This window comes from Vicugna pacos, chromosome 11 (assembly GCF_048564905.1).
Source record: "Vicugna pacos chromosome 11, VicPac4, whole genome shotgun sequence".
Classification (NCBI taxonomy): domain Eukaryota; kingdom Metazoa; phylum Chordata; class Mammalia; order Artiodactyla; family Camelidae; genus Vicugna; species Vicugna pacos.
Genome location: NC_132997.1, coordinates 36,583,748 through 36,603,085, shown reverse-complemented (window position 1 = coordinate 36,603,085; position 19,338 = coordinate 36,583,748). Strand labels below are relative to the sequence as shown.

The following is a 19,338-nucleotide window of genomic DNA, read 5'->3' as shown; positions in this document are numbered from 1 at the left end:
CTCCCACTGAGACCTACTGCCCCGCTTCAACTGTCTCCTAGGGATTCAGGGACAACCCCACTGTCCTGTGAGCAGACCGCTTTCTACCCAAGTCTACATCACACGCACACAAGGCAACATGAATTACAATATCTCTTGTACATTGCACTGATTGTCAAAGTCTTTTATTTAAATAGATATTTACAAACGCAGACGGTTGGAGGGAGAGAGGAAGGGACAGAGGTGGACACAGATGGGGGCTGGACACAGAAGAACACACGTCTGTGTATCCCAAGTGACGACTTCCACTCAGTGGCTCAATTTCTGTTTGTGAATTAAAGTGTATTGAGATTAGGGCTGAAACGAGATTGAAGAAAGAAAACAAACCTCTATAGCTTAAAGAAATCCTCACTTTCTAAAACATGTTCTGAGGAGGGCTAAATTGGGAAGGAGCACTTTGGAATGGAACAGTGTTTCTCAGAAGCAGTGACATCCCTCCCTCTGGTGGCCGTACGGGGAATGGCATGTGAGCCGCTGGCTCCATGGATGTCGGACAAACAGGCAACATTCACACAAACACAAAATCAGTCTCACTGCTGGAAGAAAACAAATCCTCTAAGGTCAAAATTTGGGGTTGCCTTCTAAGTCCTTGTCTTGATCATGCCATGAGCGGCCACTTACCAAGGGTGGGGTCTCAGGGAGTGTTGATGGAGGCCCTGAGCTGGGCCCTGGGTCCACAGCAGACAAGAGGGAGGAGGCCGCTGCCTCACAGGACCTGCAGGGAGAGGGTGGGAACGTGCTGGGGCCACTTGTCCACATCCCCGCCCTGTGTGTCTGGTGCAGAGAAGTCAGTCTATCCAAACAGAGACATGTAGGGCACGTTGATGTTTCTATTAACCATAAAACACAGACACGACAGGCCGCAAGGAATATGTTATCACCTCTAAGAATAATCCGGAATTGTAAATCACAGACACCTCAGGAACAGTGGGCGTCCCGGCCCTGAAGGCGACGGGAGGCAGCAGAGCCGGACTGATACTTACAGTGCGTCCCTCTGCTCTGGCTCTGGCTCTGGCTCTGGCTCTGGCTCTGGCTCTGGCGCTGTCGCAGGCAGGAGAGCTGGAGCTGGCTCTCCACCCAGAGGGGTTTCCCCAGCGGGTTCTGGAGCTGGTGCTGTAGCTCCAAGAAGGGAAACTCTCATCAATAGGACTGCTTTCCCACGTGTCTCCCAAAGCCAGGGGAGCCCTCACTGCTACTCAATCAAATCTCACTCCAGGATTCCACCCCCAGGGAGTCTTCCCAGGCTCTGCTCTGTGGGGTCCAGTGCCGTCCCCTCCCCACCCACCAGATCCCCCACCCTGCATCCTCCTCACCATCACTGTCTGCCTCTGGGAGTTCCAGTTGCTCCAGCTGTGCCAGGAGGAGGTGGGCCTGCTGCTCCAGGTCTGAGCCAGGCATGCTGAGCTCTACATAAGCGACAACCATCTTCAGGCATGGGAATTCTGGAGGCTGGTGGAAATCGCCTGGGTACTGGAACATCCAGGTGCCCAGGATGGAGGCCATGGCCCTGGGGGTAGTCAGGGGGACACCAGAGTCAGAGGCTTGGCCTTTCCTACCACGTTGGGCTCCCAGGGCAGCCCTGCAGGGACCTGGGCCTTTTTGCCTTTGGCTCCTGCCCATCCAGAGGCCGGCTCTGCTCCATGTGCCATCTCAGCTGGCAGTGTGGGCAGAGGCGGGCTTGGACACAGAGGAGGGGCTGCTACAAGCCTTCTGAAGGGACAGCCCTGGCTCAATGGCGTGACCACCTGTCCACCGCTTCAGGGACACCTGTCACCCTGCTATGTCCCTCTGCCTGCCCCTCCCCACTGGATGGCACGTCTGTGAGGACAGGCAGGCTGTGTGCTCTGGCCACTGCCCTCTAAGGGACACGGGAGCTGCTCTATGAGTGCCTGAGCCCGGAGGGAACAGACAGGCTGTGTCGGCCATCCAGGCTGCCCACGGGCCTCCTCACTCCTCAGACTTTAGCTCCTGCACCTGCTGGCTGCAGAATCCTCCAGGGACCCTGCCTGGGTCTCCTTCTGCCCCTGCCACTCAGCATCATCAGGATGGGCTCAGCTGTCCCCTGAGGCCCCCTGGGTCCCCTGAGCACCAGCTGAGTCCCCACCATTGAGGCTCCACTAGATGGTGGGCAGGATGCTCTCCACCCCTCGTGTTCTGTGTCTCCCAAAGGGCGTGTGGGCAGGGATGGGATGGATAGGGGATGCTTGTGGGTTTTCTTCACTTTTGACTCTGTCCTCTGACCTCCCAGATGCCCCTCACAGCGCCACAGTCCCATCCACAGCTCTCTGGGTCTCGTCTCTTCTTTGCCAGGGGAAGTCCTAGGACTTCTGCTCTCAAGCCAGACTCGCAGGATATGCAGGATCCAGGATTCCGCCCACCTCTGCCCAACCAGAGAGCCCAGAGCTTCACACACTATTTGGGGAAGGAGTCCTTCCCGCTTCAATCCAAGAGACTCACTGTTTCAGCTGGTGCAGGGGTCCCCCGTCCTCTTCCATAACAGGGAGGACGCATCCGTATCTAGAGGAGAGCAGGAAGGCGTCACATGGACTGTCCCGAGCACACTAGCTGGATGTGCTGTCTAGTGTGACAGTGTGACACCCGAGAGAATGGAAGCCCTGGAGGGCAGGGCTGATGTGTGCTCGATGCATTAAATGATGGTTGTTCCTAGAAAAGCCTCTGTCCCTGGGGGCCCTTCCTATACATTTGAGGAATGAGTGAGTGAGCCCACCTGGCCCCAAGGCGCACATCTGAGTGGGCCTGGGACCCCACTTGTCCCTCCCGGGGATCCCTGTTCTCACTCTCCCAGGACAGGGACAGCTAATGGCGTCACCGGTCCCCTTTGAAATGGGAAAACAGTTCCACCCGAGGCCAAAGTCCCAGTGACACAGGAGGCAGACGCTAGCTCTTGGGCAGGAGGACAATGACAAATTCGCACAACCACAGCCCCGCCAGCTGCCCTTTCCATGAGCCAGGTCCCCGGAGAGCACCTTCCATGAAGGTCTCCCTCTGTTCCTACCCTCCTAGGGCCCGATCCTCTCTTGACCCCAGCGTGCAGGGGGGACCCTGAGGCTCAGAGAGGTAGAGGAACAATGCCTCATGGCTCTGATGGTAGGTGGCCAGGTCCCCAATGTCCCATGAAGACACAGTGCTCACCTTCGGAACAGATGGTCCAGCACCTGCTGGGCGGTGGCAAAAGTTCGATAATTGCCCAGAAATGTATTCAAATAGGAGGGGTGCCCGCCCAGAACGGCAGGCACCAGCTTTGCCACCAGCTTCTCCAGCCTGTGTCGCTGGAGGCTCCAAGCCCTGTAGGCCTCATCCCCGCTCCCTGATGGTCCAGCTCCCCCCTGGGGTGGAAAGAGGAGAGACATGAATCAGAGGCAGCACCGGGGACCCCCAGGCCCTTGGGGCTGGAGATTAGACCGAATCCTCAAGCCTCAAGCACTTGTGCCTGAGGTGGAACGGGGGAGCCCTGAGCAGATCCAAGGTTCTCGGCATCACCAGTACCGGGGGCGAAGGGCAGTGATGAAATGCATCAGTGTCTCAGATCCCTGTGTTGGCACCGCAGTGCCGGCCCCTCCCTGCACGTACCACATTATCCCCGTGACTGCTGTCACGGCATCCCATTCTAGGGATGAGAACACAGCGGCTGAGCCTGGGGTGGGAGGGCTCAGGATCTTCAGGTTAATGTGGACACGTGGGGGTGGAGAAGAAACAGGACAACGTGTAGAAAAATGCAGAAGTACCCTTGACTTCACATAGACTGAAGTTCTGTCTGAGTCTCTTTCTGAGAGTCGGACTCATATGTGGGCACTGACTTTGCGTCTGGCCAAGGCAGGGCCTGGGTTGTGACGGCAGATGGGGTAGACGGGGGATCAGATCCCTTTGCCAGCAGCTCTCTTAAGAGGCAGCCCAGGGGAGAAGCGGGGCAGCAGCGGGGCCCGGGGCTTCCTGGGTGTGGAGTCTCCTAGCTCACACTCACCCTGAGCGCGTCCTGGGTTCTGCTGCTCTCGTGGGGCACCTGCGCCTCCTGCAGGGAGGTGGAGCGGGGATCTCCGTGGACCAGGCCCTGTCCCATCCCGTGTGTGGAGTCCTGTAAATACAGTGCCCAGAGGCCAGGCAGGAGCCTCAGAGCCCTGGCTGGTTCTCCGACCCACTAGACATCTCCAGTCCTGACACACATCCACCACTGTCTGCACAGACCTCCTTCAGGGGCAGAAAAGCTGACAAAGTGGCAGCCTTTTATTCCCATTGACACAGAGATGATGCCCCTCAGGAGTCCTCTTTCCCCCTTATCAGCCCTGTCCTTGGGTGCGGCCATGACAGGACCCCCAGGTCACCAAGTGTTCAACAAGCCATTCCTGCCCAGAGGGGACACCTCCTCTCAAGTCCCCCTTCAGCGACATGGAGATGAGGGGAAGCGGGCCTGCCCAGGGAGGGCCCCCAATGGAGGCTGGTCCCAGACTGGCCTTCTCCAGGCCACCCAGCGTTACCTTAGGTGACCTCCTCAAAATAGGCCACAGGCGCCTGGGTGGAGGGTTCCACAGACGCCTACAGCCACCGAAGAACCTCGCAGTCCAGGGTTTCCTGGCGGAGAAGCCCCGGGAGACTGGGAAACAAGAGGAGAACATCCTGTGTCTTCAACTGTCTCCAGCCAAGTGCGCTGGCTCTGGAGCTGTTGTCCGAATGTGGGTGCCTGGTAACCAGGTTCCATTTCGGTTGGGGTCTGTTAAGGATGTGATGTCACTTCCTGGGGTCCACTTCCTGGAACCCCCTCCTCAGAAGACACCTCCACATGAGCCCTCTGGGCTGCTTGCCTGCTCACGCCCTTCTCCACGCAAACCCGCACCTTGCACACTTAGAGCAGCCCCGCCGTCTCTATAGCTGCCGGGGGAGGTTCTGCAGGCAGCTTTGAGGAGACGCCCTGGCTTCCAGAATCCACTCCTCATCCTTACCTGTTTTCCATCCTGGGGAATTCCTGGTGTGTGTCCAGGTCGGTCTGTCTCCCCACCTGCACAGTGGGAATGATTCTAGCAGGTTCTTCTAGCGATGTCCTCATGCATATGCAGAATAAGACCTGAAAAGTAGGGGAGTGTTGACATGTGTGGGTGATGTCTCCTTCCCCTTTTTTTGTTTTCTTTCTTCCTCGTCTATGTTCCTCTTCTGATTCCACCCCATCATCCTTTTTCAATGTCATTGAGCACAGGTCTCTTTGTGTCTGTCTTTGTGTGTATATGTTTGTGTGTGTGTCTAATCCAGCACTCACACTGTGTGACCATCAGAAAACTGCCCCCACAAAAGAGTGATGGGCAAGAGCATCCTGAGGTCAAAGGTTTCTAATTTCCAAAGCAAACCCAATGAGTGTGGCTGAAGCCCTGAGTATTGTGTCACAGCTCACATCTCAAGGCCATACAGGTAGCAGGGCTTGTACTAGGATCAAAGACAGTGTGTCTCCACAGTCCACACTCAGTACCACAGTGCTGGGGTCAGGGAGACTGTCCACTTCTCTGGTCACACAGTCTGGCAGGCTTAACTTCTATAGCTGGATATGCAGTGACCCTGGGATAGATGGGCCGATGGTGGCTGACATCACTAGAGTGACGTGACTATCTCGTTGGCTGCTTCCTTTATGTTCCTGTCTTTAAGTGCTTCTCCTCACAACTGAGGCTGACTGTCAGGTTTTATCCAGGCCCAATCCCAGTAGAAACAGAGGTGAGGTCACCAGGAACAAGAGGATTGTTAGTCAGCTGGAGTAACTCAGCTTGCTTGTAACCCCCTGAGAAGCACTTTTTCCCACTGACTTCATTATAAAGTGGTATCTGTTTTGCAGTTTGTTTAGATGCCTTGTATTATTTATATCACATTGTATTTATCCTTGTCTATCTGACTGACTTCCATTAGTATGACTGTCTATAGGTTTCCCAGACATACACCCCAATGTTCACAGCAGAACTATGTACAACAGCCAGGACACAGAAGCAACCTAAATGTCCACTGACAGATGAGTGGATAAGGAAGATGTCGTATATGCACACAATGAAATACTATTCAGCCATAAAAAAGAATGAAGTAATGTCATTTCCAGTAATACAGTTGGAAATGTCATTTATCATACTAAGTGAAGTAAGTCAGAGAAAGACAAATACATGACTTGCATGTGGAATCTAAAAAAAATGATACATATGAAATTATTTGTAAAACAGAAACAGACTCACAGACATAGAAAACAAGCTATGGTTACCAGGATGAAAGTGTTGGTGAGGAGGGTTAAAGTAGGAGTGTGGGATTAGCAGGTACACATGACTATACACAAAATAGATAAACAACAAGGGCCACTTTATAATGCAGGGAACTATATCCAGTAAGTATTAATAACCTATAATGACAAGCATATGAAGAATATAATGTATAACTGAATCCCTATGTTATACAGCAGGAACTAACACAACACTGTAAACCTGATACACTTCAATAAGCCATGGGGATGGAGAGGGCACAGGGATCCCAGAAGACACACAGCTGCCCAGCCCTGATGGTGGTGGGGGCTGAAGGATGATGATGGGAGACCTCCAGGCAGAAGGACTCCTGAAGGAAATGAATGGGGAATCCTATGGTGGGATTGATGGATCAGCTTGTAAGGACCACGCTGCCAGGTGACACAGAGAATGGACCAGAACAGGTGAGGTGGGTAGCTTTGTGCCTACCTGGGAGGCTGGCGCAGGAACAGACAGGAGAGAGCAAGTGTGAATGAGGCTGGGCCCAGGCTCTGTGTTTGGGGAGATGGGGAAAGGGTCAGAGGGGGCTGATGGAGAAGAGGTGACAGGATCTGGTGATAAGCAGCCCAGAAGCAGAGGGAGACGATCCCTGGGTTCCTGGCTGAGGAGCCTGGGCGGATGGTGCTGCCGTTCCCCGCACACAACACAGAGAGAGAGCAGGTTGAGGGAAGGGTGATGGCTTTCCGTAAGGACATGTTGCTAAAAGTGTCTGTAGGCCTCTGACTCTGAGTCCACCTGCCTCGCATCACTGGGAACTTAGAGAAATGCAATTTTTCAGGCCCTACCCCAGACCTCCTAGATCAGGAACCCTGTGGGTGGGTGGGGCCAGCAATCTGGGTCTTAATAAACCCTCCATCCCTCCCAGGAAGAGTGTGCTGGTCAGTGTTAACAACTCATTCCTGGGGAGGGGAGGAGTCCTGGCTTTAGTATCTGCCCATTCAGTGGTGGGAACCATCCCACCATGGCTGAGTTCTAGCCACTCATCTGACTTCACACAGAGTTGAGAAGAGACAAATCAATTGTCACCCTCTGGCAGCATGGTAGTTCCAGGTGGTTGTGATGTGAACCTGGGGCCCCAGAACCACTGCTGGAGGCCAACTGCATGAACTTGTCTACTAGGCAGGCAGATGTGTGGGCGTAAAGCTCGAGAGGGAGGACCTGGGGTGCAGAAAGTGTTTGGGAGACATCAGTGGAGATACGAACTCTGACCAGGTCAACACAGGGATGCAAACATCAGTAATGAGCCTTGCTTCCTGCCCCAAAGGAGTGTGCAGTCACTTAGAACCAACCATTGCGGAGAGAATGGCAGAGGTGCAGAGGGGGTGAGCCCCTCAACCTGGGAAGTTTTCTGGAGGAGGTGGCAGGAGCTGAGCTTTCAAACACAGGGAGGACATTAGGTAGGTAGAGAAGATGGAGGCCAGTGTCCCAGGCAGAAGGGAAGGCAGAGGGGAGAAAAGAACTAACAACGTCCAGGGGCTGCATGTGGCGGAGCACACTGATGGGAGGGGTTAGCAATGTCATGACAGTAGGGGAGGCCAGGGAAATCAGGTTCAGGTGGGAGCTGGGCTCAGAGCGAAGGAATTAAACTTTATTTTCAAACCTGTGAGGAATTGGTAAAGAATTGGAAGGAGTGGTGCCTATGATCAAAACTGAAAGGTCATGCTACCTCCTGAATCATCATGCTCTATTTGCTATGAAATTTCTTCTGCTTCTCAAACACATCAAGCTATTTGTCACTTCCAGCCTCTTTGTGTGCACTTTCTGCCTAGGACCCTCATGCTTGCTCACCTCTGGGTTGACTTCGACAAGGTACTGCCCAAGTGTCACCTCCTCTGAAGGGCCCTCTGGGGCCATGATGTGAGTTAGAACAGGCCCCCTCAGTTCTCTCCATCATAGGGCCTCCTCCAGTTCCTTGTGAGAGATGGTACAACCACTAACTACAAGGATCTTAGTGGTTTCTGTGGCTGAGTTTAAAATGTGTGCATTTCAACTACAATGTCAAAAGGAGAACTCAACTTGATTTCCCGCAAATGAAAAAAAATTTTTTAATGTATTTAATGGCATTGAACTTTGCGCTCAAGGCCCTATTCTAATGTTCTCCCAGCTCAGGATACTTGGTCCAATTTAGTAGGCATTTTTCAGAAACGTTTAAACATTCTCTGTCCAGTTTAGAGTTTGACTTCAGTTTTAACAAAAACCCTCAGTTACTCAGGGTGTCTTCATATTCCTCTTCCCTCGTCTTCCTTTCCAGTGGGCCCCTGGGCAGAGGGAAAGCTTGCACACCACAACCCTTGGAAGGGGGACTGCAGAGGGGAGAGGCCTGATGCAATGTTTCCAGATGCCAGCCTGTAACCTCTGACAGCCTCAGCTGCAGTGAGGAGGGGCAGGGCTTCCAAAATTAAACACAGAATGACCAATTGATCCAGCAATTCCACTTGTAGAACTAAATTTCCAAAAGAATCGTAACCAGGGTCCATGTTCACAAAAGCATTATTCTCAACAGCCTATAGGGGGCAAACAGCACGTGCCCATCTGCAAATGAATGGGGGATCAAGTGTGGTGAATTCATAGAGGAATATTATCCCACCTTGAAAAGGAATTCAGTTCTAAACTTAGGGTTAGCTGGGGTTAATGTGGGTGCGAAGGTATAACCTGGGTATTTGAAATTTGCTCCTCTTGGGGAGTGATGGAAATGTTAGCTACCTTGATTGTGGTGGTGGTGTCATTGCTGTATACAACTATCAAAATTCATCAAATTATACATCTGAAATAAGTGTCATTTACTGTTCAGGAGTCTACCACAATAAAGTTGTTTTAAAAAGATCAATGTAATGAAAATGCAAAAAGGAAAAATAGGAATTAAGTTCTGATACCTCCTACAACATGGATGAATCTTGAAGACGTTATGCTAAGCAAAGTATGCCAGGCTTTGGAAAGGAAAAATATTGCAAGATTCTGTTGCTGGTGGATGTAACTGGTGTTCCAGGTGCTTGTCCTGTCCCAGAAAGAATTCAGAGACAAGACACAGGGGTTAAAAAAGTCAAGTGAGAATTTATTAAAGAATGGATAGTACACTCCCGGGGGAGAGTGGGCAGCCTCAGGTGAGGGGCTGCCCTGAGTTTCTTTGGCAAGTTGTTTATATAGGGTGTAAAAATAAATGGGTTGTATATTAGGGAGGGAAGGATCTGGGGTATATTCCCTGATTTTTATCCCAACTCCACCTTCCCAAAGGGATGAGGGATTTTTGTCCTTATTTAGCCTGGGTGGGAAGTGTCATGGTGTTGGCTCATGATGGGTACTTCTAATCTGGAAGGCTAATTTTATTGAAATAAGGGCATAATGAGCAAAAGGTTACATTCAGATACTGGAAATTCCTGCCTTTCCTCACCTTTCTTTGTTGCTTATCACCCCCAAAGTTGTGACCACTTATCAGCCCAGAGGTTCCTGCTTTTCTTTGTCTGCCCAGGGACCACTGGTGCTTATATGATGTATGGTTTCCTGCATTTGGCCTGTGGCCCTCCTTTCTGCCCAAATCTGCCATTAGTTCTGTGTCTTTCTCTGCTCTTATCTAGCTATGTGCTTGCTCTAACATCACTGCAGGACTTCTCACCAGCCTGAGCATTGGTAGGGAAGGAGCAGGTGATGAGAGCCCCCAGTCTCCCAGCCAGGGCTGTGAGCCCTGTGCTAGAGAAGGTGGCACAGTCCTTGCCATATGCCCAGGGTAGGGGTTGGGAGGGGCTTCTGGTGCTTTTTACACCCAAGTATTCTCCAGAGTAGTGTTTTTCCGCACAGCCCTGTTCAGGGCATGAGTTTGGGGCCACACACGGGTTGGGATGGGAGGTGAGGGGCTGACAGCTGGTACTGGTGCTCAAGATGGGCCGGTCAACCCACCATCTACATTCTACAATGGGGCCAGGGCAGGCTCTGGGTGCATCTTAATAAACTGTAACAGGCAGCAGCTCCTAACCTGTGTCCATCATTGCCATGACCCACAGGCGAGCCACACCCAGGCAGGCCCTGTGTAGCTGGGAATCCCCCACCCCACTGATAAGGGCCTGGTGCCCAGAGCGGGGTTCCTGGATGCGGGCGGGCCTGGGTGAGCTGCCCTTGTCCGTCCAGATGGGGGATCTTGTGCCTGTAGATTTTAGCTGGAAAACCTCAATGAGATGAGCTCCAAGCAGTGGCAGAGAGAAGCCTTGAGCCTCCCTGACCCACCCCCACTTCTATGGCCTCCTCACCCAGCCTCAAGGCCTTGCCCTCCCCCAGGGTTGTCCTCACTGAAAGGAGTTCAGCTCCATCTTTCCTGTTACCTTTTTTGTTCCTGGAAACTTTGCCTATTAAGTGTGAATCTCATGGATTTTGCAAATAAAGTAGGCTGTCAGGAACGAAGCTGTTGTCACAGGGCCCAGAATTAGAGAAATGGTTAAACTGCACCAAACCACCTCAAAGAAAGGGGTGGGACTTCCTGAGGACAAGACTGATGGGGAGTGGGAGGGCTGTGGGTCTAGGGGTTCAGGTTGGGGGATGGGGTCTGGGAGAAAACGGCATGCTCCCTTCATGTCTCTGTGTCACACTCTGCTAATTCTCACAATATTTCATACTTTGCATTACTGTTTCACTTGTTATGATAATTCGTGATCAGTGATCCTTGATGTTACCATTACAAAAAGACTGCAAGTTGCTGAAGGCTCATATATGATAGTTAGCATTTTTTAGAAATAGAGTATTTTTTTTTATTAAGGCAAGTACACTTTTTTTTTTTCTGATGTAACACTATGGCACACTTTATAGACTATGGTGTAAATATAACTGTTACACGACTGGAAAACCAAAAAACTTGTGACTCACTTTACTGTGATATTTACTTTATTGCAGTGGTCCAAAACCAGGCCCACAGTGACTCTGAGGTGCTCCTGTAACAGTCTTGTTATTTAGCCCTCTAAGTCCTGTAGACTGACTTTGTCATTTTCAGATTGACATAGCTGTTGGTGGTCACTTAATCTGCATATACATTTTACATTCAGACTTGCTGATTTCAAAAAACAAAACCAGCTGTTGGATGGTGATTAGGGCAGCACTAACTCAACCAATCTTGGGAGAAATCAGTCATCAAAAGTCCTTTTTGTCTTTTCTCAATTTTGTGATGCAGTGTTTAGATTTCTAGAACTGCTTTAGGCCTGTTATAAATGTAACAGCAATGTGACACAGTATTTGAAATGCACATATTTGAATTGTACAACGTGATACAATTTAACAGATATAAATGTGTAACCATCACAATATAGTGAACCTACCCATCACCTCAAAGGATCACTGCGCTTTATTGCCCGACATCCAGTGACTTGAAAATAATTATTTTTGTTTCATTTTACCCAATTTTGTCAGGCAGGAGGGTAAGTCTGGCCCATGCTACCCGATCCAAAAAGGATACAATTGTCCTGGTATCAGTTTTTCTATTTGTTGGTTATACACAAAAATATGATTTTTATATGGTCCATTTGCTAAATTCACTTATTTCTAGTAACTCCACAGATTTTTTTTTAACTTTTTGATGAATACAATGGTATCACCAGGAAATGAGTTTTACTTCCACCTTAACAGTTTTTACACCTTTTTTCTTGATCTTTTTGGCCTTAACTGACCTGACCAAGATAGAGCTTTCAGTCCAATGTTGAATACAAATGGTGGTAACAAGCCTTCTTTTCTCATTATTAGTATCAGGAAGAAACAGTTCAGTATTTATCTGCTTAGTATGGTTTTTATTTGCTAGTTTTGTTTTTAATGAAATTTCCTTTCATTCCTAGTTTAGTTTTTTTTTTTCAATCATGAAGGTGTGTAAAGTGTTTCCAAATGTTTTCTGTGTCTATTGAGATTCTAACGTGGCTTCACTTGTCTTTTTCTACTAATGTGTTAGGCTACATCAATTAACTTAAATGTTCACACATTTACTTTGAAATGACTTCAGACTTTAAGTCACAGGCAGTGTACAAAAAACTCAGATTTCCCCAACTGTGCACTGCATTTCCTCCAGGTCCCTCACACACTTGCTTGCACTCCTACCTCTACACTCACTCACACACATTCCTCTTTCTCTAAAGTATTTGAAAACAACCTGCAGACATGAGACTCTATTTCCCCTAAATACTGGTGTATTTCCCCCAAACAAAAACACTCACCTACTAAACCAAGTCAGGAAATAGATGCTATCATTCAACCCACACACTCTGAATTATGCCAAATGTTCTATTTTTCCTTTTTGTTTTCTTGTCAAGTATCTTCAGCCTCCTTCAATCTGGAAGTCTTTTCCTTTTATGTCCTTGCCACTTTAAACTCAGGCTTTCCATTCTGTGAAAGAACCTTTCAAGTGGCTTCATCTAATGTTTCCTCATGAGCACACTGGCCACGCGTCCTCAGCAGGAACACAGCACGAGTGACGCTGGGTCTTCTCAGTGCATCTCATCAGGGGGTACAACACACTGACGTGCTCTGTTGCTGAAGTGAATTTTGATCATCTGATTATGCTGGTGTCTGCCAGGTTTATGATAAAATCACAATTTTCACCTTTGTAGTTGTTTAGTATTTTGTGGGGAAATATTTGGAGATTATGCCAACATCCTGTCCATCAAACCTCTACCCACAAACTCTAGCCTGCATTGTCAACAACGTACTGAATCAACCACCAGTATGACAGTTACATTGTGTTTTTCTATTGCCATTGTTCCTCCTACATTTATTAGCTGGCATTGTATAAAGCTTTCCTTTGTTTATGGACTCAAATATTTGTATCAGTACAAATTAATGGATTCCTATTTTGTCTCTTGCATTATGATGCTGTTCATTTGTTTTGTTCAAATTGTCTCAAACTTGGCCAGTGGAAGCTGTAAAAGATGGTTCTTTTGTTCTTTTAACATGTCTCCATAATTCTTTGACATTTTATTGTCTAATAGCTAAGATGATTCAGGATCATCTTGTATTTCTCCCCATCTCTGACTTTCAATAAGCCATCACTTCAGAGACCTGGTCTTTTATTGGTGGGAGGATAGTATTTAAAATTAACCCCCTGGCACCTGGTGTGCTCAACACTACTGGGGTGTCACTGTGTTTAGGCCCTCTCAGCACCCAGATCCAAAACACACCCACAAGCACTACTCGATTTGTGTGCTTAAAATCTGAATTACATTCCAACACTTTAGGTGGTTTTCTAGCTTTCCTCTTCTGTGTTTACAGATACCGTCTCCAACAGTGAGAAACCTGGCTCTCACCACCCTCAGTGCATTTACTTATCTTCCCAGTGTTACCAGCATCTCAGCCCTGCTGATCATGTCTTCCATCTGCCCTCAGCACTTTTGATGCAAGGAGGCAAATCACCTCAACACCTTTCTCATCCCCTATGTCAAGGCACTTCTGACTCCCACTCTAGGACAGGCAAGCAGGAGAGAAATGTACAGATTGCAAGGGAGAAGGCAGAATCTGAGAGGAAGGGGAATAGAAGGCCAAATCAAGTGATTTTAAATATTAAATTCATCTTTTGATTCCTCTAATAAATATCATTTAGTCAAGATATGTTATCCACTGATATGGCTGGAATTTTTTTTTCATTTCAGGATTTTGCATCTAAATTCATAAGATAGTGGAATGTACATTTACTTTCCTGAAATATCTTATAGGTATCAATGTTGTACTAGCCTCATAAAATGAACAGGAAAACCTCCCTCATTCTTTCTCTGGAAGAGCTTATAAAAGCTTGGTACTATTTCTTTAAATATTTGGAATAACTGGAGTGAAGTCATCTGTTCCTATGAGTTTTCTTTCTGGGAGATATTTTAAATATGAGTCAGGAATTGTTTGCAGTTTTGGTAAGGTATGGTCTACCTCTGGTATGACCCTGCACTGTCACTGAGCACATGCTGTGCTCACCAAGGGCCCATCCTGCTGGCAGTTCCTGAATTCTATTCATTTTTCCCTCAGTAATGGAAGGAAAAATAATTGTGCTTTTCAGCTTAGGTTTTCAGATTCCTGCCCTGTGTCAGTCTTCTGAAAATCCTGAGAAACTGGCCATGGGTTTGAACTCTCCCATGTTTCAAAAATTTTCACTCCAGCCTTGACTGCCAGAGTTCTGCTGGGCTCTGGTTTCTGGTCCCTGCACCCTACATCTCCCCTGCCCTGCCACCGAGTCATAACCCTCTGCCTGAGCCAAGCTCAATATTCAGGCTCCTCCCTGTAGCCAGAACTGGCAAGTGCTCCCAGGTAAAACAGCTACATTTTCCCATTTACTTTCTGTCCTTCACTCCCCTCCTGAATTTTAGCATACCAGCCCTCTCTGCTTTTGCAACAACAGGTTGCATTTAAATATACTTTTTGTGAACTGCCTTTCTAGTTGTCCTTAGTGAGAGCACTGCTCTGCTGAAAGCTACTATAGCCTATTGAGTAGTAGAATCTATTTGTGCTTTTTAAAGCTCCGTACTTGACAATGTATATGTTTGTACGTGAAAGTTTTGCTTTTAAAAATTCATTGTATCTCATGTGAGAAGTGTTAAGTATGTGGAGAAATAACGTTGGGTGCAATAAGTCACTCACAGCAGGATGACAGCTGGCCAAACTGGTAAGACACTGGCAGGGCAGAAACCACCTACGTTCTATACTCACCCACTTCCGCTACAGCTAGTAAGCTGCATTCAAGGCAACGTACCTTGCCCCTTCGATCCACCACTTCCAGACAAGCCACTCAAAATTAGTCTGCCCCAGAATTATTTTAAAAATCCTGCTGGTAGTCTCCTGTCCTATATAGGTCACCAGACCAGGATCACTCTCTCTCTGCCTGGAGATTGGAATGTCTTCTTGTTGGTGGGTCCCCTGCAAAAACCTTTCCTTATTTCGCATATGCCTGAGCAACAAATCTTTGAATTGTTTACAACCGCCAGCTCCAGGTCACATCTAATACCTTAAGTTGAATGGAACAGTACACCAGGCAATGGTCCAGATTGTATTATAACAAAGCAAAGTGCTAAAATGGAAACATTCTCCACATTTCCTAAATTGCCAGACATTGCAATTGAACATCTCTGATGTATGATAAACTTAGGTTTAACTTAAAGCTTCCACTCACTTAAAAGTATTTTTCTAGTAACTACTATCTGATATCCACTGAGATGCTACTTAAAATATTTCACACAAGTCCAATAAAATATCGCGTCTTAGTAAATGTTTTCCTATAATTTCCTATAGCTTGTGCATTTCCTCTAGCCTGTGTGTAGTCTTCTCAGCAAATCCTTATAGATGTTTCTACCCTATGTGATTTCTCTGATGTTTAGTAAGGTATGGCTTTGGGCAAAAGGTGCCCTGTATCCCTTCAACAATAGGTTTTCTCCTCTCAGTTGTCTCATATACAGTATGGTCCAAATTTCAGTAGAAAATGTTCCTATGTCCAGATGTGGTTTTCTCCCCTATATAAGCTCTCTGTTCTGTATTGTAAGAACTGATTTTAGATCCAAGGTGTTCTCAAAATTATTATATAAATAGATTTTCCTCTCCATTTTGGGTTCTATAAACACGGGACTTCACACGGAGTGATTTCCTTCATTTATTATGTCTATAGAGTTTCTCTTTAAATGTGTTCTCTGATGTGCAATGAGTTTGGACTTCACACAGAATGATTTTCCACATTCATTACATTCATAGGATTTCTATCTTATGTGAGTTCTCTCATGAACCATTAGGGCTGACTTCTGATGAAAGTTTTTCCCACATTCATTGCATCCAAAAGGTTTCTCTTCTGTGTGTCTCCTATGATGTTCTGTGAAACCTGAGATGTAGCAGAAACATTTTCCACATTATACATTTATAGGGCTTATCAGCTGTATGAGTTCTCAAATATTTAGTGACAGTTGACTTTTCAGAGAAGGATTTCCCACATTCGTTATATTCATAAGGCCTTTCCCTTGTGTGAGTTCCCTGATGTTTAATGAGGTCTGATTTTCTGAGAAAGGCTTTCCCACATTCACAGCATTCATAGGGCTTCTCCCTTGTATGTGTTTTCTGATGTACAGTAAGGACTGATTTAAATGAGAACGATTTCCCACATTCACAGCATTCATATGGGTTCTCTCCAGTGTGTGTTCTATGATTTTGAGTGAGAGTTCTTAGTCTTTCTGAGATTGCTTCCTGAACCAGGAACAACAGCCACCTTAGGGAATGTGGCAAAGAAATGAATGCTTACACAAATTCCATTGGCTCCCCTAAATTTCCGAAACCCTTTGCAGCTAGGCAGGGTCATGTGACCAGTGCTAGCCAATAAAAGAGTGAGCAGAAATGACATATAAAGCAGTGAAAAAAACATGTGTCATGATCCCACCTCTCTCTTCTCTGATCCATGGGATTGAGAAGACCACATATTTTTTTCAAATGATGGAGTTTAAAAGATGGTGAAACCTCTTTCAGCCTGAGTCTCTGAGTGACTTTGTGGGGCACAGCATTCACTTCTTCAGGTCCCCACCTCAATCCCATCATGGACCCTTAATGAATAGATAGTTTGCATGAGAAGTAATTTGGGCAATATGGTAGCATGGAGATTTTTGAGTCCTTAAGGGATTTCTTTTGAGAGATTTCCAGGTTATTTCCTTCATCCTCAGTATATCATACCCACCCTCCCTAACAGCCAAGGTCATGGTGAGGCAGTCACAGATCTCCCTGCAGGTGGCCATCTGAATCCTGCCCTGGCCTGGCCTGGCCTGGAGGGCAGACCTGCCTCAATTTCCCCGGGATCATCAGAGGCTGTCCAGGACCTGGCACATCATAGGGTTCAGTGAAGGCTACTGAATAAATGACCCATCCATCTAGCTACACTGACCAAGGGAGGGAGACCAAGCAGCTGGCACACCTGGCAGCAAGGAGACTCCGATGCAGGGAAGGATTTTGTACACCCCAAGGCATTGGATTAAACACTAACTTCTGTCATCCTGCACCGGTTTACACAGGAGCAGCCCTCTGGGCTCTGGCCATCCATCCACACATGTCCCAGCAGGGGGAGGAGCCCCAGTGGCCCCAGGATGATAATTCCTCCCTCTTACAGTCTACCATGTGTCCACACTCTCTCTCCTGGTTATCTCCAGATCTTTCTGCATCTAGATTTGTTCTTCATCCAGACCTCTCCTCTGAGCTCCAGACACCTACGTCTGCCCAGCCAACAACACACTGGGTGCCTAGCAGATCTCAAAATTAACAAGGCCCAAACTCTGGACCTGCCCCCAAAACCTGCCCCCATAGCCTCTCTGTCTCAGTGATGACAGCAGCACTCTCCTGACACTCAAGCTAGAACCTCCAGTCATTCCCAACTCCTTCTTCTCAGCCCACATCCAGGAAATCCTGCCAGCAACACCTTTGAAACTCATCCAGATTATGGACCCTTCCCAACACCTCATGGCTACCCACCTAGAGGCATCAGTATCTCTTGCCTGGAGTCCCTGCAAGAGCCTCCTCCCTGGACACCCTGCTCCCACTCTGGCTCCCAATGGTCTATACTCATCATGCTGGCAGGAACCTGCTTGAGTACAAATCAGATTGTGTCCTTCCCTTTTCCAGAGCCCCACAGTAGCCGCATCTCACTCAAGGTAAAAGCTGAGATCCTCACAACAGCCTTTGATCCAGCCCACATCACTCAAGTGACCATGTCCTGCTGCTGCCCCTTGGTCAATCTGCTGCAGCCCCACTGTCCTCTCTGCTGTTCTTCAAACATGCATGCCTCGTTCCTGCCCCAGGGCCTTTGCACCTGCCATCACTTCTGCCTGGAATGCTTTTCCCTACAATAGGCCCATGTTCATCCTTCAAATTCTTCAAGTCTGCTTGTTCAAATGTCCCTGGCCACTCAACTTAAAATAGCAAATCCTACTCCCTCCCCAGCCCCCAGCACATCTTCTTCCCTTTCCTGGCTTTATTTTTCTCCAGAGCACTTATCATGTCAGGTATTAAGTTATTTACAGGCATACCTCAGAGATACTGCAGGTTCTATTCCAGGCCACCACAATAAAGCAAATATTGAAATAAAGCAAGTCACATGAATTTTTTGATTTCCCAGTGCATATAAAAATTATGTTTACACTATACTGGAGTCTATTAGGTGTTCAATAGAATTATGTTTAAAAAACAATGGGGGGCAGTATATAGCTCAGTGGTCGTGCATGTGCTTAGCATACACAAGGCCCTGGGTTCAATCCCCAGTACCTCCACTAAAAAATAAATCAATAAATAAGCCTAATTACCTACCCCCACCAAAACACCCCAAATTCACCAAGCCACATTCTGAAGATTTATTCACCATATGTGCAACACCTCAATTTAATAGTCATTGAATGAATGAAATTTAAAAAAATGTACATACCTAAATTAAAAAATGCTGTACTGCTAAAAAAATGTTAACCATCATCTGAGCCTTCAGCAAGTCATAATCTTTTTTCAATAGTCACAGATTACCATAAAACATAATAATATCAAAAATGTTATAAATATTGTGAGAATTATCAAAATGTGACAGAAACCCAAAGTGGGCAATTGCTGCTGGAAAAATGGTGCCAACAGACTGGCTGGAGGCAGGGTTGCCACAAACCTTCTGTTTGGAAAAACATAACACCTGTGAGGCTCAATAAAGCAAAGCACAGTAAAAGTGAGGCTATGCCTGTACTAACTTTTTGTTAATTATCTGACTGCCTCAATCTACTGTATTTCCATAACCTAGAATTGGGCCGCGCATAGACAGGTTCTCAAAATACTGGTTAGATGAAAGAATTCCAAATATTTATTGAGCACCCATTTTGCATCAGGCACTGTCTTGGCCATTGCTGAATTCCCAGACAGTGCCTTATGGTGCTCATAGACTCATGGAGGAGCAAACATTGAAAGACTGGAGTGGGGACATGGACAAGTTAACACACAGGGGTGGCATCAAGGAGGCCCTGCCCTAGACTGAGGTGGAGGTCAGGGAGGGCTTCCTGGAAGAAGAGGCATGAGGATGAATTTAGCTCTCACTGGCTGA

The 19,338-nt window shown here is 47.5% G+C and overlaps 1 protein-coding gene and 1 long non-coding RNA gene across 2 annotated transcripts in view; one reads left to right on the top strand and one right to left on the bottom strand.

Annotated features, from left to right (window-relative positions):
• Nucleotides 1-19,338, top strand: part of LOC140699281 (uncharacterized) — a 149,075-nt gene that overhangs the window by 118 nt on the left and 129,619 nt on the right. The gene's annotated exons all lie outside the window — the stretch shown is intronic.
• Nucleotides 195-4,117, bottom strand: LOC140699521 (ral guanine nucleotide dissociation stimulator-like). Its single transcript, XM_072972202.1, has 7 exons — nucleotides 4,022-4,117; nucleotides 3,193-3,386; nucleotides 2,497-2,556; nucleotides 1,353-1,546; nucleotides 1,023-1,152; nucleotides 661-754; nucleotides 195-336 (listed from the first exon to the last, which is right to left on the bottom strand). Exons 1-7 carry the CDS (start codon nucleotides 4,115-4,117, stop codon nucleotides 331-333), a joined length of 774 nt encoding a protein of 257 aa, XP_072828303.1. The 3' UTR covers nucleotides 195-330.

Coding starts and splice junctions, on each gene's coding strand:
- LOC140699521 (XM_072972202.1), bottom strand. CDS start 4,117: ATGGGACAGGGCCTGGTCCACGGAGATCCCCGCTCCACCTCCCTGCAG. Junction 3,387..4,021: donor GAACCCAGGACGCGCTCAGG/GTGAGTGTGAGC, acceptor TTTCCACCCCAG/GGGGGAGCTGGACCATCAGG. Junction 1,153..1,352: donor CCCAGAGGCAGACAGTGATG/GTGAGGAGGATG, acceptor TTGGAGCTACAG/CACCAGCTCCAGAACCCGCT.